Source organism: Tiliqua scincoides, chromosome 4, assembly GCF_035046505.1.
Source record: "Tiliqua scincoides isolate rTilSci1 chromosome 4, rTilSci1.hap2, whole genome shotgun sequence".
Lineage (NCBI taxonomy): Eukaryota > Metazoa > Chordata > Lepidosauria > Squamata > Scincidae > Tiliqua > Tiliqua scincoides.
In genome coordinates this window covers 59,342,341-59,362,145 of record NC_089824.1, presented here as the reverse complement: position 1 = coordinate 59,362,145, position 19,805 = coordinate 59,342,341, and the positions used below count along the sequence as shown (strand labels likewise).

Sequence of the window (19,805 nt, the reverse complement as noted above, 5' to 3'; positions counted from 1 at the left end):
CATTTCCCTTCACTCTTTTTATACTGGACACATGAAGTTTTTAACTTTCTGATAAAAAGGTGCAAAAAGGTGCATTTTCTTCCTATAAATAGGAAGTCCTATTTCCTTTGTTATGGATTTGGTACGTGATAAATATTACTTTAGAATCTCCTCCTTTTGCTGCTCATAATCCCTTTGCAACTCTCTGTGTGATACACATATAAAAAACAGAGAACTCCCATTATATTAGGAGAAGCAGATAGCTGGCCAAATGTTTGTGTAAACTCTTTTACTAATAATATTTAACAGTAATTTATTTTACAGACAATGGTGACATAATGATAAACCTCTGATGGCCATGATATTTTGACCTTTTGGTTATTTTTCATTACTTTTCGCAAACAAAAATGCTTTTATGTCCTTTTTCCCTGAATTTGGTCCAGGGACAGTGTTAAGCTACCTGACATTTGAATTAAAAATGAAATCAATTTGAACCTTCTCCCATAGCATATACCGCTTGTTCAAAACCTATGTTTTGTAGCCTGGCTTTGAACGTATAAGGTTGTTTCTGCCATAGACTTTGATAAAGGGAAATGTTCTCACCTAAAATTGCAGTTGGCACAAACGGATCTGTCATACATCATAAGCAGGTCAATGCAGAAAAGGTAAAAAGAGAAAGAAAAGTAAATGACTGATAAATGTTCCCAATTTTTCCCCCCAGAAAGTCACAAATAAGCAAGACGCTATAACATGCAACTTTGCTTTTTAGGTAGCTCCCCCCCCTCCCAGAAATTAAATAGAAAAACTGCAATAAAAAACTACTGATTTTAAAAGACAGCTAAACCTTTGAAGGGAATCCATCCTTGTGTGAGTGGGTCTCAGTGTGCACTCAAATAAATTAATGGGCCAGCACCCAGGAGGATAGTGATGGCTGGATGAGTGAATGAGCTGTATGGACAACTATTCTGTTGAATTACCAGTGTGTGAGAAGTGAGGGCAGGTTTTAAGAGGGAGAGAAAATAAGAGCCCTAGGCTGGTTCTTTCTGTGTGTACTGCTATGCCTGTGTAGGCAAACAGCCTTAACTCCATGGAAAAAAATAATGACAGCAAAGTAAGGACAAAATTGGTTACCTGGGTAATAAGAATTAGGGACTGTTGTACTCAGTGTGTTCGTTTTCATTGTAAACGAAGATGGTGAGGACACCGCTGAAAAGAAAATAACATGGTTATGAAATTTCTGTGTAAGTAAAATATCTCAAATGTTTATAGAGCACAAACAGCATCTTACTGCATGATAGCAACTGGCCTTCGAAGCCTCATGGTTTTTGGAATCTTGAAGCTAGACTGCAGTAGCATATTCTAGATGGAGGAGATTTTAACCGTGTTGAATTCCTGATTTCTTTTCTGCTTTCTCTTTCCTTAGCAGGGGTGAAAATTATTTCTTATTTGGTAGCTTGAGCACTCTTCCAGCAATGGTAGAGCATAGTCTTTACATATAAAAGATTCCAGGTTCAATCCCTGGCATGACATATCTAGTTAAAACAATCTCCAGTGGCAGGACTGGGATAAAAACCTTGTTTTGAGTTCTCCTTAGAGGACTGCTGTCAATTAGAAAAGATAAAAATATTAAACTAGATGGATCAATGATCTGATGAAATATAGGAGAAGGGCAGCATCACTCTACAGCAGGGGCAGCCAAACTTGCTTAATGTAAGAGACACATATGATAAATCTCAGATGTTTGAGAGTTGCAATATTTAAGAAGCATTTAAATTCTTAAATATATTTACTCACCATGAACATTAAATGTAAGTTTTAACTCAGTGGACTCTCAGCTTATACCCGGTAAATAATTACAAAGCTTGAAAAAAATTATTTACCTTTTATATTAATTGTGATGCAAAAAAGAGCTCAGTCAAAATAATTCTGCAAGTCACTCATTATATGTCAAAGAGCTGCATGTGGCTCACAAGTCATAGTTTGGCCACCCCTATAGGATAATAATAGTAACCCAGGAATTACTGGGTAGGAGTCCAAAGCAATTATTAATTTCATGAATTTCTTTATACTAAGAACTCTGAAATATATCAGTTGTAATGTTAAATGATGTTTATGACAGACATAATGGTGGCCGTTCAAACATATGACATTTTCAAAAAATGGCTCCAATGACTGTAGGGGCACGAAGGCAGTATGAAAGCAATAAAGTTTTTAACATTGCAAAAATAAATGAGGAAATGGAATCTAACACCTGCTGCACTGATGCCCCTGCTTTTTAGATAACAGAAAATGAAAGACAGAAATGCAAAATTATCTTTATCTTTTTTTTTAAGAACCCTGTTCTTCCTTGTTAGAATACATGCTATGATAATTTACTTGGTGTGAAATTCTGGGTCCCATTGATTTTCTGTGAGTCAATGGAATTCTGTGCCAATGGAATTGACTGGGTAATGACTAGTATTTTAAGAGTCATTTACACCTCCTTCCCACCTGCCCTACAGAAATAAAAGTGACTGCTCTGTCCCCATGCATTTTAAACTTACATCTCCCATTTAGATTATGTGTGTCCATGAAAGAGAAAGCTTCATCACAGTTGGTGCCTTGTTCAGTGTAGCTTTTATCCATCGAGTTCACCATCACTGTCATTTCCTGCCGTGTGCTGCTCAATGTCTCTTTTCGCTTTTTAGCCAATTTCCTTAAGAAATGAACATTAAGGAAGAAAAATGATGCTACAGTAAGCGAGTGTAGAATTCATCTTTTTCTAGCAATCGTACGTGATGAAGTATCCCAATACTGACAATTCAATGGTTTATTCAGAACCCCCAAATCAATTTCATTCACAACTCATTAAAGATAAAACAATCGAATATCAGAAATTTCATCAAAATGTTAGTAAAGAATTATATTAATTGTCTGCTTTGTTTAGAAATAGAAGCAAGTGATACACAATTTAGTGTGACACACAATTTGGTAACCAAATAAATAAATAAATTGAACATTTTGGTCATCATGCAACCCACCATGAGAATTGCACCTATACCCAGAAAATTCCATTATTCAGCAGAGTCCTGTTCCTCCTCTGCATGCACAAAGACGAATGTGCAGGTAGCATGATGACTAACCTCCTCTTTTTCTTTTTTTTTAAATAAATCTACAACAATATATGCATGTCATAATTAGCATATGGCATAATTAGCAGGATGAGGGAGAAATACAATATTGTTACATCAGGATAATTGTAAATTATAGTAGTTGTTAACAGAGAAAGTGGTGAGAGCTAAATGCATGTCTGCCATTTTCAGCACCCATCATAAGACATTTACAGAATTACAGCTCAATCCTGAGCTTCCTGGAGTATGGGGCTGCTATGGTGCAAAAACAACCGTGCTGCCCAACAGGGGGCTCAGGATCTGGTGGAGCTCAGCTCAGCTTAGCTCCACGGGTCCCACACCCTTCCCACCCTGCTTCCTCCCCCTGCCATGCCTCCTCCCTGTCTTACACCTGCCCTCCCTCACTTTCCCCTGCACTGAGACACCTGCCCCCACCTCTCTCCACACCCCCACTCACCTCTCCACTACTCGGCTGTCCAGGTGACCACCGGGCGGCGGAATGCAGGCCCAGTGCTGGAGCTGGCTCAGTGTAGGTTTGCACTAGGTTAGCTCTGGCACTGTCACAAATGTGCTGTAAGGCATGTTTGCTAGGCATTACAGCAGGCCCAGCACCAGAGCTAGCCTAGCGTGAGCCAGCATGCAGGGCTCAAGATTGGGTCCTTAATCTGTATTTATATTTTGACGCAATAATTACAACCTGGATTTGTTTATAGATCAAGTGGATTAAGCAGGCAAAATATAAAAAATGCAGTACTGTAGGGAAGTTTTATATTAGTGACAGTGAAATTCTTTCAGCAAGTTTACATTGTTCCATTCCCAAAGATAGGGTAGATATTTTGTATAATTTGAACTAAAAATACCACTGCACATTAATATTAAACTGTATGGCATGAACTCTCCATGTGGCAACAAATTAAAACCAAAACAAAACAAAGAAGTTACAGCAGCATATTTTCAAGATTTTTGTACAATAACGTCTTCACGCCTTTTGTGATTAGCCTGCTACAGTACTACATACAGTATTTACGTATTTCTGTCAGGTAAGCAGTGTATTTCTTTAAGACTTTAAGGGTGCATTCCCAGCTTCATGCTGGGCTGACCCAGTGGTGTTGTGAAAGTGCTGTAAAGCACTTTTGTGCCATCACTTGAGGAGGTAGGCCAGCGCACAGATGTGTGCCGGCCTCCAGAGGCACCGGCAGATTCATATAGCTGCGCCAGCCGAGTCAGGGCTGGGCGCAGGGGCCTGGGGCTGTGTGGGGTGATGGGAAGGAGGTGTTTCGGGGCAGGAAGGTGTACGGTGGGCAGGCCGCTGGGTGAGCAGAGGGGGTGGGACCAGGATCCGGCACTTGCGCGAGATTCTAACCCTAGTCCCAGACAGTCTGGAGCAGCACTTCTTTAGGTAACACAGATCCAAGCAGCCCCATTGGGGCTGCTGCAGCATTTCCTGGGCTAAGGGGACTGCATTCCCCTTGCCCCAAGTTGAGCTGCATTTGGCCCCAACCCTGCATTGGATGTGGGGCAGGTCAGCCACCCTCCCCATTCCAGCATGTGTTAGGATTGGGCTGTAAGTTTAATCATACTTGCTCAGAAGTTAGTTCTACTGTAATCAATGATATTTGCTTGCTAGTAAATCAATTTACATTTGGAGTGTACAAATATAGCACAAAGTAGGTCTAAGATTTGCTAGGTGGTATAGTGATTTTCTGCAGTTCCATAGAAAAAACCTTTTTTGTAAAAGAAATAAAAAAAACCCTGAAATCTGAAAAAGAAAACTATTTTATTTGGTTTTCATTTATTATTTAATGGAGGGTGCATGGGTAATGACTGTGGCTACATACGCTGACAATATACTATCTATATCACCTATCTAGTACACTTTTAAAGTGATTATAATTCATACCTATGTAAATTTTGAATAAAAACTCATAATATAGCTTTCTGCACTTCTAACTTTGGAAAACACTGAAATCCACAAAACAAAACACCAACATTAAACTGTAAAAAGATTGACGAATGATCCACTTTTGTATGACATGCATACATAGGCTCTGGGTGCATCATTAGGCACACCGACCCTTGCTGGATTTTCAAACAGAGACAGAGCCATATATGTACAACTTGTATGTGTGTAGACTCTGTTCAGACCTTCAGATAAACTCAAAGAGGTCAGGTGTAGAGACGGCAGGAATTATCCTGATTCTCTTACCCTAGGTTTACTGAACATTTGAAAAGGACTTTTGTCCATTTATATATGAATGATAAACTAACGTGAAGTGGCATGTTTCCCATTCCCCAAGAATTCCGTGTTTTTTTCATGGTACCGGTCACTTCTAGATGGATACTTGATAATCGCATTGTTGTATCATTTATGCACTACAAAATCTCAAAAGTGATAGCAAAGAAGACCTTAAGATTTAGGGTCAATATACAAGTGACAACATACTTAACATGTAAGCAACATGCTTAACAAAAGTTTAAACAAAAGTTTAAACATTATCTTGGCATTTGTATTTTTCATTCTCTCCCCAAATCCTAAAAATGAGTACTTATTTTATTTGCTGATACTTATTTGCGTAATTATCTTTGGGCACAATCCTACCTAACCTGATCTACTCATTAGTAAGTCCTATTTTGTTTAATGGGGCTTACTCTCAGGAAAGTGTGGTTAGGATTGCAGCCTTAACCTCTTAAAATGTTCTTATATTAATTCATTTGTCTTCACATACAAAAGTACTGTATGATCAGTTTCAAACCACTAAGAAGCTATGATATACTTTTTAAAATATACTGAAATGTTTAAAAAAAATCTTGTATATAACATTCTTATCTGAAGGCAGTTCAACTCCTGACTAGGTCACAAGTAAAAATGAAAGTAACAGTTACATGCTAGTCTAGGCTGCTGTCCATATAAAAAGACCACTCTTGAAGTTACTATGATTGACAGTCTGTTCAAGAAAGACCTTGGACTAGAAAGGAGATGGGGGGAAAAAAACCTTGAAAAATCTTGAGAGAGCTATAGGACAAACATATTAGCAGTTCCTATCTTCGTAATTTCAGACTCTATTCTGACCTCCTGGTTTTTTCTTCATCGGCATCACAGAAGACACATAATGTTAAGCAACAAGGATTCATTCTGACTGGCATTATTTTTCCACACTGGTCAAAAACCACTGCATGTTTTTGACTCTTTGCATCCAAGAGCAGTGCTGGCTGGAGGAGGTTAGCTAGCGCCAACTAGGGCAGGGTCATGGGGAGGATGGCAGGGAGGAGGCATTCCTGGGCAGGGGTAGGGTGGAACAGGGTGCAGAACACATCTGGGAGGAGGCGGGATCAACAGCTTCCTCAACCATAACCTAACTCCCATTCTGGCCCTCCCAGCATTACAAAGGGCTTCCCAGATTTGTGCCAGTTTAAATACGTTAAAAAGCTGGCATGGATACGAGAAGCCCCATAGGGCCCACTGTGGCTCAACACAGGGTAAGGGGAAAATATCCCCTTACCCCGAGGTGACCTCCAGCTACCTCCTAACCTGCGCTATACAGCACAGGCCATGCCATATCCGGGGGGGGGGGCAGACTGGGAGACTTCAGAGGGGAAAGGAGATTTAAATCCCTTACATCTCTGTAAGCCTCCCACTCCACAATGGGTTTCCTTGGACTTTTGCCAGCAATTTTGCTGGAATAAGTCCACAGGGGGAATAGGATCTGGCACATGCCATTGCTGCTGAATCCACCATCTCCTGCAGCCGCCTTGTGCCCTTTTACAGCCCCTCCCACCAGTTTTGCCCCTCCCCATTCCTGCTCTCACCCACCCCTCCTTCTCCACTGCTAGCTTACCTGCTCTGGCATGTGGCCAGTGATTTTCCAATGCATGCAGGAAGGATTTGGCCTTGCTACTGGTGCGCAGACAGTGCACAACTCAGAGCACTGCTGAAGCATGATTTACAGCTGGTTTTCAGCAGCTGCCACCAGCAGAATGCACATTCTGCTGGCAGCAAGGCCCAATAAGATTGGTTTTTAAGCAGGTAATAACATAGATAATAACATAGCGACATGTTAACATGTTAATAACATAGGAACATAGCTTTTTTCTCATCTAGGAACTCATTAGCTGCATGTGACAGAAGAGAAAATATCCAAATCCATATTAAATTTTGAAGATATGGGAGAGTTCAATTATCATGTGAGACATTCTTTCAGCACCACTAATTTTGCAGCACAGAAGCCTGAGAGGTGCTTTATAAACTGCTGCCTTGACAGAAGCAGTGCTGCTGAAAGGTTGGCCGGAATGATAATGGGCTCTCCCAGTGCCTCAGCAGCATCTCTTTTCTCCCTTTCTCACCTCTGTTGGTATGCAAACTCTCATGTATTGTTCTTTGCCTTCTAAGGTGTCCTTTCATCTCTCTCTTCCAGTGCTTCTGCAGAAGGCTACCCTTTCAGCAGTGACACCTCAACAGAAGTTGTGTTGCAGAAAGGGTGTCATGCATCATAATTGGGCTCTCTAAGCACTGCCCTTTCAGCAGCACAGCCTCTGACAATGCATCAGAGCAGCTGCTTGCGGTGCTGGGAGAGCCCAAACAAGAAGTGGGCAGGTTAAGGAGCTTCCATGGGCTGTATCTGGTTTGTGGGCCTTATGGTTGACACTGCTGCTTTAGAGCATACTTCTTGCGTTCTTACCTGTAATACATTTGGGGATACAGAAAGAACACCAAGCTAACAATTTCCCTGTGCATGGTCATGATTTTGCACAGTTTGTGCAAATTTTCTGTTTATGATTTTGCAGGAATTTTTCCCACTAGAAGTGTAAGTCTATTCTGTTTTTGTTTAATTTTTTTTTTTTTTAGAATTTCCCTTCTGCTGCTCCCTTCTTTCTTCTAGAATATCAAAGAAATGACATAAAAAGTGAATAAACAGGCAACACTGAGGCCTATCCAGAGGGTAGTTGTATGATTTACAGCAACAGAGAACATAGAAATGAAAGGTTTTCACAGGAACTCCTTTATGACAGATTCTTAAATTCTTATCTTGAGACTAATTACCATTTTAGGGAAAAAGGACTAATGATTAAAGAGTCCACCTTCTTATTCAGTCAAGTTGTCAATTGTATGCACAGCCTGAAACATGCAAAGGGGGTCTGCACTGTAGGTATCTATCTTTCTTGGGCTTTTATGAAGCTACATAGGAGGCCTTTTTAAACTAATGCAAATATATTCTGATATGTCCTTCTGGAATACACAACTGCCACCTCTGTGAAAGAGACACCTTTGATTCATGCAGTAATTCAAGCAGCCAGGTGATACAGCACTGTGATACATTTCAGAGCCATAGGTTACACCAACTCCTCTGGTTGCTTCCATGTCCTGTAACCACAATCCAATACTTTAATGTACAAACCCTAAACAATGTCTGATGTCTTTCATTATATAAATTGGCTTCTTAGTCCCATCCCCCCCACACCTGTACAAGTGTTAAATCTAAGTTGACAATGTATCCCTTTCTGAGTCAAAGAGGAGGCACTTTTTTTCCTTTGGTAAAAGTTTTTGGTCAGAGCTAACATTTGTATCTGAGCAGTAGTCATCACATTATGCTGAAGAAGGGTAAAAATCACTACTGTAGAAGAGGTAATCTTTATATAGCGGCGGAAGGACATCTATTAGCCTTCTTGTCCTTGAAAGGATGCAAAGGTTTCTGCTGCTGTTTTCCATTTTAGAGTTATTTTATAGCTCTTTCAAGGCAGATGCAAAGGCAAGAAATTCACTTGGGATGACATGTGCAAATACAGAAGTCTGTAAATCTCAGATCAGTCAGTGACAGTTATCCCAAACTTATGCAGTAAATTCTTATTCAGCAATGCAATCATTCTGACACAGCACATTGAAACTCATGGAAGGACTATCTCCAACGTAACAAGAGTGTTGTGTGGAAAAAAAAAGATTTCTGATCCAGAGAAATTCTCAGTTTGTTCATGGTCTTGTGCAAGACAGTGCACAAATGCTTTCTCAACACCTTTTATTAATGACATTACACACTAGAGTTTATATGCTGTAGACTAGAGTTTATGTTTCTCAAACTGTGGGGCAGGACCCACTAGGTGGGTTGCGAGCCAATTTCAGGTGGGTGTCCCTTCATTTCAATATTTTATTTTTAATATACTAGACTTGATGCTACCATGGTAGGTGAGTGCATTTGGAGAAACGTTACAGACCTGTACTTTTAACAAGCTACTATATATATAATTTTTTTAACAATGATAGTACATGGGACTTACTCCTGGGTAAGTGTGGGTAGGATTGCAGTCTAGGGTAGTTAAAAATTTACCTGCTTGATGATGTCACTTCTGGTCATGACATCACTTCTGGTGCGTCCTGATAGATTCTCATTCTAAAAAGTGGGTCCTGGTGCTAAATATGTGAGAATCAGTGTAAGCAATAGTGTCCTAACTTACCACCATTCTCAGCCTGATGAAGTGTAACTCTGGATACACAGTGGCACCTCTTTGCCCCAGCACATATACAAGAGTTCACAGAACATCTCTCTAGGTTTTCTCTTTCCTCTTAGATCAAAGCCTTTTTACCCATGTATGCAGATTGACCCTTTTTAAGTGCTTGCATATTGACATTCCACCACATGACAAAGAACATAGAAAACTCCCCTATACCTTGTCAGACCATGGGACCATCCAGCTCAACATTAGCAACACTGACTGGCAGTGGTTCCCCAAGATTTCAGACAGAGATTTTTCTGTCTGAAGATGCTGGGGATTGAAACTGACACCTTCTGCATCTAAGGCAGATGCTACTCCATTAAGGCATGACCCCTTTAACACTGAGAGCTGTGTGGCCAAGCAGACTTCCTGGAAACCTGTAGATGACGTTTGATGTCACTGCCCTGTTTCCAGCAATGTTAAGGAGCTGCTGCGCAAGTAGTAAAAGGGTCTTCCCTATAGCACGGACCCCTTAGTAGGAATACTGCTTGCATGTTAAGCCTATATTGCTCCAAAGCTACTTGAATGGCTCCACTTCTGTTACTGTTTCTTCTCCAATTTAAGTACCACTGCCAACAAACCAATCACTTTACAGTGCTAATTCATGCATGTCTATTACGAAATAAGTCCCACTGAATTCAGTGGGGCTTACTCCCAGGGAGGTGTGTATAAGATTGTACCCTTAGTCTCTCTACTCCATTAGATAAGGGTGTTATGGAGAAATCATATTTTGGGGATTTTGCCTTATTGACTTTCATTGGCAATAAAATCCTGTGCACAATGAATGTCCGTCCACCTTTAGCTGATTTTGTCATACTGATGCTTTTATTGCTATGATGTTCTTGCTACCTTTATGATCCTTATCTGCTTACCTGCACCACAAAGGTGTTGTGTGGTTTGGTGAGCTGTATTTTTAGAATAATGTGAGAGCTTTCCATTTTCATTATGGGAATGCCAAGCACTGCTTTAATTCGACTTCTACTAGCTAATATTTTTGAATGATGTAATTCATTCAAATTCAATGACATATCTGTCCTGATCTATAGCAGTCAATGAATAATACAGATAACATGGCTGGAAAGATTTCATTCAGTTCAATAAATGAGCATGATAAACATAGAAATAATTTATCTTTCCTCATGTTTTATCTTATCAGACAATTCAGACCCCAACTCATAAGTGTCAATGTTTTTCCCCAAGAAGACACAAGCTGGTATTTTTACCAAATGCTGCTGTATGGAATCAGGTTGTATTTTTCATTTCAAGTGCCAGAATGAAAGAATATAGACCATGTTATAATGAATTTTCTATTCATTGTAAATCTATAATAGAGCATAAGGATGAAATAATGATGCATTGGTCACCCAACCCTATATTTAGCCCATCTAAATGTTCAAAATTGGAATCAGCCCATTTAGCCTGCAGTTCTAAAGAACTGCACTGATATATCTGCTGGTAATACAGTCAAATGAGCCCTGTTTCACTGCATATCCTCAAAACCTAAAGAAGGGCTGGCCCACTCATGATGCTGACTGCAAGGCTTGCATGGTGTGTGGGGGGAGCTGGCAAGTTGGCAAGCTGGCAAAGGGAATAAATTGCCTTGATGGAAGAGGGACTGGAATGCTGGTGAGCTCTCATTTGTCTGACCCCATTCTTCTTACTACTTCATTTCCCACTGCTTTTTAATGACATGCTTGGATGTTCCTGCCCCAGATTAACACTTGCACAAAGGCCACAGCACATGACATTAACAATAAAATAGTGCTAAAACTAAAAGTAGCCACAAAACTAAGAAATCATCAGATGGAGCACTACATATAGAGTTGCAGAAGAATCTTATATTTGCCCGCCATTGTTGTTGTACCTCTTCTGCAAGTTATGACTGCCATAAAGCAGTATGCTGCCAAGAATGTCACCTGAGCCAATCCAATCCAATTCCAAAACCTTTATTGGCATAAAATGTCACCTGAGCCTTCATGCTGCCCGAGCCTTCCTGCCCATATTGATGGCTCTTTTGCCGCCTACTGAAAGAGGTATGTCAGCAGAGGGGATGGGGGAGAGCAGAATGGCAGTGAGGAGGGGACAAAACTAGGCCAGAGCAGGTAGATTGTGTCCAGGAAGGGGGCAGGTTTGGTGGCTGCCAAATCCTCACCCCCTTCCCAGACCCAGTCCCGAAGTATGGGTCCAAGCAGACCTGAACCGGTTGTTTAGCTAATACAGGCCTGAGCAGACACTGCTTTGCTGAGGCTTAGGATCAATTGTTCCCTTACTCAGAGGAGACCTTCCCAACTGTCCCCCCCGTCCCCCCCCCCAGGATGCAGCAGTAGCCATTTTGGCACTGCTGCATCGACAGGGGAGAAAAAAATAGGGTTGGGTTCTAAGTTTTCAACAGTGATAGCCATATTATGAGAAGCAGCCCTGAGAGAAATCTGTGGCAAGCTTCTAATTTCCTATACATCATTATGGACTTCCAACAGGTTTCACAAGCCAAAACTGTATAACTGTTAATCTACTGTTTATTCAAAGCCAGCGAGATAAGTTAATAGACAGTTATAAACTAATTGAGTGCGTCTGTACTGTTATCTCCTCATTCATCTCATTTTTTCAATTTAGCTTCGTTAGTGTTCCATATGGTGTGGTGCCCCTGCTGTTTGGAACAGCCATCCTCTAGGAAAAACCCCTTCTAACAACAGGATGCTAATAGTTTAACTGTTCCTCTAAATTTGTTTGACAAAACTGACATTTAACATGCCATGTCACATTGTCAGTAATCTGCAATTTACCCGTAGGCAGTCAGTGGATGCTCATTTTATTTACCTCTCATAGCTAAGAGCGTAATTAATATTCCACTCCGAAACAAAGATTAGAGATTTGACAAACATTGTAATTTAAATTCTCCATTATAGCAAACATTAAAATCAAACATCTTCTACATGCACCATTGCGTAAATGACATGTGTAGCTGTAATTTAACTTTTTAGATTTTAATACCACAAACTAATTTTTGCTGTCAGTTTAATGAGTTGGAAAACACAAATCTTACCACTCTCAATATGCACAGACTGGAGGAGAACAAGATTTTGTTTCTTTAATGTATAATATATCCCATGCAAGTAGTTTATAAACTACTGTGAGATATTGCATTAAAATGTTACACTTCTTAATGAATATATATAATTACTGTATTCGCATAGTCCCTCAATTTAAGGGCCCAATCCTATCCAACCTTCCAGCACCAGCGCAGCCGCAATGCAGCCCTGAGGTAAGGGTACAAATGTTCCTGTACCTTGAGGAGGCTTCTGCGACTGCCTCCCCAACACAGGAAGCAGTGCATACCCCATAGGCTCAGCAGCACCAGCACTGGAAAACTGGATAGGATTGGGCCCTAACAGCCCAATCCTATCCATACTTTCCTGGGAGTAAGCCCCATTGACTCTAATGGGATTTACTTCTGAGTAGACATGCATAGAATTGGGCTCTGTGCCAACAATGGGTAAGTGCTATGCATTAAAATAAATAAAGCACTAATAACTCAACAACTCAACTCAACTCAACAAACCTTTATTAGGCATAGATAAAGCACTAATAAATATTACAACAACTGCAAAATACTATTTCAGTGGTTAGCAAACTGTGGGTTGGGATGCACTGGTGGGTTACGATCTGATTTTCGGTGGGTCACCACAGGGTAATGGAAAGATCAGAGAATTAATTGCCTCAAACCCTGAGGCTACTGAAAAATCAGGTGCTGTAGCAGTTAATTACTCTGCAAAGAGCTCAGCTCCTGCAGTTTGCAAGATAGCTGCTAACTGCCCTACAAGGAGCTTAGCTCCTCCAGGTTGCAAGCATGTGTAAATATAAAGAGAAAAAGTCTGAAGAACTTTTGTTGGTTGTTATTACTTACAAATAAACAAAAATCTGGGAAACCAAGGTGGGTCCCGATAGACTGTTGTTTTAAAAAGTGGGTCCTCGTGCTAAAAAATTTGGAAACTACTGTACTACATCATTTCTTTCGGTGGGCAGCTTTCACTGTGTTTACAGAAACTAAAAGTGATTCAACCCCTGCCCCAAAGAGAACTGGGTAGGCAACTTGCATTTATACTCTTAAGCAGCACCATTTTCTTCTTGCTCAAATACTGGCAGGAATGGAGGCTGAAAGGCAGCAATTTTCCTTGTAATGCACCACCAGAAGATTCTGTTCATAAATGTTTGTGCTGGTAGTTAGATGGAGCAAGAGGATGACTGTTCTCTTTCCTTTTTCCACAGTCCTTAACTCCAACTCCAGCCATTCAGCAGAGGGTACAATATAGCCCAACATAAAACAATATATAAAAAAGGCAAACATTTTCATTCCCACAGTGCTTGGCTTTCTCTGACATGTTTCTAGCCTCCAGTTGGTCATTATTATTTATACAAGTGATGATTTCCTATGTAAGGGCAAGTGACAATGGGGCCATATTGTCAAATTAGTAAAGTCTAGGCAGCTCTCTGGAAAACAAATGACTACAGTTCTAATTTATGCTAATTTGGGCTGGTATTCTGGCTTCATAAATTTTGTGTGACTGATTAAAATTATTATTATGTAGAACACCTTTAGGCAACTACACTGGTTCATTAAACACGGAAAACTGAAATTATCTGCTCTGTAACAATTGTATGTGTGTAGATACATGTGGGAGAGAGAACACATTTGAAAAAGGAAAAGAATTAAGCAGTAGAGGAGAAAGAGCTGGAAATATTTTCCAACTTCCTCTGCAGACAATCTTAAAATACACCCCAAAGAGCACAGACTTAACAAAGAGGGTGCTGTTTCACTCTACTCAATTCGTGCTATGCAGCAAAGCCACTGATTTTCCTGACTCCTACAAGACTTCATTAGTCACTGCCAACTTCAATCTGTTTCAGTTATTTTACATTCAGTTCCCAAAGGAAAAAAGTACTCTCCCCAGTGATCGCAGCAGGCTAAACTTCTAAAAGATAAACTAGCTCATTTTGTAACATATCAAGCAAGTATGTTGATACATGCTAGCAGCTCCAAATAGGAAAAAAAAATCTATAAACACAATTAGCCTTGCCATTATATTAAATGGTAAATATATGGATTGTAAAACAATGGGATTCCAGAACAGGGTGGGATTAATACCTGCACAAGGAACACTATTTCGTTCTGCCAGTGAAGGAGTTTCTGTTAAACCAAATCACTGAGGAGCTGACCCATAGTTCAAAAGATGGTTGTTTTTACCATGGAGTCCTAATTCACTTGAGATCTGATTTTTTTTCTTTAAAACTACTTGTTGAAAACACATATTCAAAAGTCTACAGATATTCCAAATGAACAGCAATAGTCAAATTCTGTATGTATTACAGAATATTATTGATATTTCATAAGTTTTATATAGTAATTTATGGCCCAATCCTAGCATGTGTTCCACTGGTGGCAACTTCAGCAGAGCGCCCGTAAAGTGCTCTGCAGCACGCAGAGTAGCATTGGACGGAAAGCTGTAGCCTTCCCAAGTGCATCAAGGGATTGCTGGACATTCACCAGAGCAGTTAAGACAGTGGGGGAGGCAGGCGGGAATAAGGGCAGGGCAGAACAGGGGCGTGGAGGATGCAACACTGGGTGAAGTAGGAGTAGAATGGGGGCATGGAAGCTGCAGGAGGGGGTGGATCCAGCAGCAATCTTGTGCCAGCAAAATTTCTGGCACTGGCCTGAGGATACCTATTGCTTACAGAGGTGTAAGGGGATTTAAATCCCCTTTCCCCTCCAAAGCCTCCTATTCTGCCTGCCCTTCAGGATACAGTGCACCTGTTTTATGGAATAGCTGCAGCAGCGGGGGAAGGGAAGGATAGGATTGGGCTGCTAGTCCTTGTAACCCATGAATGGTTAAAAAGTCACACAATTCGGCAGGAACCAAACTAGGGCTGACAACAGTTGAGTATTTTAGTAGCAAAGTGGTATTTATTAGATTTTTCTTACTTTTATCCTTTTCTTCACCACTGTGAATATAGTTAAGAAGGTAACCACTGGTAGTCCTGGAGGAGGGAGCAAAGCAGAAAGTTCCTTCAGGCGCAAGAATGCCTGTGTAAAGCGGCCCCTCCTGCTCGGCTTTCGAGCAGTTCAGGAAGGCGAGAGCAGTGGAAGAGACAACTCCACTACTTTGGCGGCCGTGACTGGCTAGGAAGTTGAAGGGGAGGGGCCACTTTACACATGCTTCCTGGCGCATGAAGAGACTCACTGCTCTGCTCCCCCTCCAGGAACATCAGTGAAGCTAATAAGAAATGTAGACAAACAATTAACAACTCTCTGAGTAGCAAACCGTTCATGAGAATTACAAGTCACAAGTTCTTTGCTGGCACAATCTTGTACTGTACTTCAGAAACAGCAGACTACACAGCATAGGCTCTCTCTCTCTCTCTCTCTCTCTCTCTCTGTGGTATTTTACCGGGGAATCTCTCCATGGCTGGCGTTGGTAATTGTTGCTGTGGTATTCACTCCTAGGGGCTGAAGGTTGGGTGTCATCCAAGTGAGGCTGCTTCTGGGACCTGCCCCCTCCTCCACTTGATTAACCCTGGAGGTGCTTCTTTAGGCACTCACATTGGGATGAGGTAGGTGTGCTATTGGCTACTTGGGTATTGGGCTGGTATCATGTCAGGTCATCAACATGCTGACAATGGGGTGGCATCAGGCAGATGTTAAGCTGCCACTCCATGATTGGCGGTTGTGTTGGGGTTTCCATGGATGGCATTTCCAGGCAGTGTTGCTAGGAGGGCTGCACCAATGTAGAGTTGCTTGGGCTCTTGTTTCCTCTGCCACCTTTCTGTTTTTGTAGAACTGACATAGCGATGGCATCAGCACAGCTTTGGAATAGGACTGCACTGTAATTTTACTTTAACCTCAGCTCAGCAGGTAGACAAAGAATCCTTCCTTTTGGTTTGATTTCTTAAAAGGATTCTTAATTAATGATTTAAGGCAGTGTTTCTCAAACTGTGGGTCAGAACTCACTAGGTGGGTCGTGAGCCAATTTCAGGTGGGTCCCCAGTCATTTCAATATTTTACTTTTAATATATTAGACTTGATGCTACCATGATATGTGACTGCATTTGGAGAAATGTTACAGACCTGTACTTTTAACAAGCTACTATATATATTCTTTTAACAATGATAGTCAATGGAACTTACTCCTGGGTGAGTGTGCGTAGGATTGCAGCCTGGGACAGTTAAAAATTTTCCTGCTTGATGATGTTACTTGCAGTCCTGACAGCACTTCTGGTGGGTCCTGACAGATTCTCATTCTAAAAAGCGGGTCCTGGTGCTAAATGAAAACCACTGATTTAAGGTATTTACTGATTTTCTTATTTACAGTTCTTGAGATTTTTCACAACACAGACTGCAATGTGTTTCTTCAACAATGCTAGAACTTCATTTCTCTTTGACAAACTGAAGGTCAGGTAGCCTTTAGTAGTGTAGGATTTTCAAATATATCACTAATAGTACCATACTTACCTTAACTGTTCAGAGTTTAATGTCATTAAAAAGGACTCTTTCCTAATTGCGATATGCTGCAATTATTTTGTGAAAATCTTTGCAACTTACTGTAGTTTCTAAGCTACTCTCATAAACCTTCTCCCAGTCACATAATTTTTTTCAACATGAAGAAAATGTCAGCTATACTTTGGAATCTGAAATCCATTAGGCACTGAAAATGAGATTCATTTATACATACAGGCACTATGCTCAGAGATAAAAAGATAGGCAATTATATATGAAAGTTAACTATGGATGAACATTTCAGCAGACTTGTTCCAAATTGAAACATGCAACATTCATTTTGGATGTGTCAATTTGTTGTGAAACGTCTGTATAATAAGTGATGCAGCAGATGACATCCTGTATCCCATAGGCTAATGGGGAAGTGTAATAGAAGTTTGATATGCTGCAATGTGACAGTCTTGCATACCTAGCATTTGGCTTTAAGTGAACTCTCTCTACGTGAAAATTCTCTGAATTGGCTTTGATGAACCTGCAGATATCAGGAGATAACTAGCAAGCACTGCTGCATGACTTCCACCACCACTCACATAAACAGAGCTTGTAGAGGGCTCCTACACAAGCCCTAGTAAATTGTACAATGGTTGCAAACCGTGGAAGGGCTCCCACGTTTCTCAATGTTAAACATTTGAACAGGTGTCTTTTCAATTGCTGCTCATTTGATTGTACAAACCTCTCAAAATCAGATTGTACTCTTGATCAGTTTTGTGCCTGCCATTGGCCGCCCTGGGGCAAATGCCCCAGGCGCTGGCCACTGGGACCCCGCGGAAGCCTCTCCAAGGCTCCCAACGGGGGCCGGAAGCACAGTTTATAGCGCTGGGGAGCCTCACAGAGGTTTCCCTGGCATGGGAGGAGGGTGCGCAAGGCTCCGTGAGCCTCTGGTGAGTAAGGTGGGGTGAATTTCTGCTTGGGAGGAGTGGCAATAGCCCACGGGAGGGCGCCATCGCAGAGCTTTGCCCCGGGTGCGGGGCTGCAGAGGTCTGCGGCTGCTCTTGATTATTTTAATTGTGCTTTAGACCTTTTTCTTCCCTGCTGATATGTTTTTAACCATGAATTAGCAGCCCAGGTCCTTAGGTGCTATGTAAGAAAATGACCTGGGTAGTACTATATATAAATCATTAACTGTTAATGAAACAAATGATACTTCACACAGATGGGAACTATTGAGCATTCCTTCAGAAAAAAAGGATAATATAAAAGATTCAACAAATTATCTTGCTCCTGGTGCATTTTTTTGTTGCTGTGATTTACTTACTAATGCATTTGGATCTCTCAGGAATGAGAAAATGTGATGTTCTGCTACCAGCACATCCAGACTAGATAATATACTTGTTCAGTTCAGCACTGTGAACTTGCTGGATCAGCATGTACAAATCCCTGCAATGTAGACTCAGCCATTTTGCCCATGAAGTAAATAAAATGAAGGAACATTCAGTATTTGAAAGTAAGAACTGACACTCTGTCACTTGTGTACTTTCTTTATGAACAGAAGCTTGTTTTCAAGTTCTAAGCTACAGTTTCATCATTACCTGCTACCTGCAGTTTAGCTCCTGAACCCTGTCTAAGAAACAATTACTTTTAACTTCCTGTGGTATAAAAATGTTCTCACATTGCTTTCAAACTAAGGGGAAATATATATACACATGCTCCCTGAGTAATAGATGCAGACATCTGAGTTACGGACAGCTGTGTAGGGCACACATAGTCTGTCCTTTGCTGATGCACGGGCGCAAAAGTGCTGGACTTGTAGGAACCAGCTGTTCCACTCGTGTTCCTGGAGGGGAGGCAAAACACTAAGTTTTTCAGATACCTGAACGCCAGTGTAAAGCAGCCCCTCTCCCTTGCCTTCAGAGCCATTTGGAGCAGGGAGAATGAAGCAGAAGAGATGCCTTTGTGTTGCTCTCCCTGCTCCAAATGGCTCTGAAGGTAAGGGAGAGAGGCTGCTTTATATCGCCAATCAGGTGCCTGAAAAAACTTGTTTTGTCCACTTCCAGGAACTCCAAGTGAGTTGTTCTGACCTACATCGGTTTCAAGTTACAAACAGATGTCTAGAACCAAACCTTTCCATAAGTAAGAGACTTTGTGTAAGTGAAATTGGGATTTCTTCAAGCCCCATGTCAGTTACACTCTTCAACTTGAAAATAAAAACACCTTTTGTTCATTTGCTACCACGGTTCTACAAAGAGTGTTGGCAGATGGCCTGCTGACATGGCACTAACGGTTCCCCTTCTAGGTTTAAGAATAATTATAATACAACCCAGAATTTGATTACATCTCTCTTGGAAAGATATAATTTTGGGTATTAATGATATTTAAAGGCTTACCCTTTGGTGATACCTGACCTATTTATATACAAATATGTTAAATTTTTCACAGTGAACTAGTGTTCTCCGAGACTGCTCGGGAGAATTTCAGCTTCTTCAGGATGGTGCTCCCCTGGCTGCGTGAAGCAGGTTGAGTAAGGTTTGCCTTCTACAGAGGCAGGAGCTGTCACACCCTCTCAGACACGACTAGCAGAACAAAACAAAAGAACAGAATGGAAATGAAAAGTAGAAGCTCTCCCTCAATCCCACATAAACTGAAAGATTGAACAAGTATGGCAAAGCCTTAACAGAAAATTCAAGAAGACTGAGAACACCTAGAACTTAAGGAGGAACAAGCAGATGACAGGACGAAGGGAATAT

General features: G+C 41.0%; 1 protein-coding gene across 1 annotated transcript in view; it reads right to left on the bottom strand.

Moving 5' to 3' along the window:
* The window catches only part of PTPRM (protein tyrosine phosphatase receptor type M), a 544,564-nt gene that overhangs the window by 118,005 nt on the left and 406,754 nt on the right, over positions 1-19,805 (bottom strand). The window contains exons 16-18 of the mRNA XM_066626178.1: positions 2,523-2,674; positions 1,111-1,185; positions 583-609 (exon numbers count right to left, since the gene is read on the bottom strand). Coding sequence (XP_066482275.1) covers positions 583-609; positions 1,111-1,185; positions 2,523-2,674 — 254 coding nt within the window. The remainder of the gene's footprint in view (positions 1-582; positions 610-1,110; positions 1,186-2,522; positions 2,675-19,805) is intronic.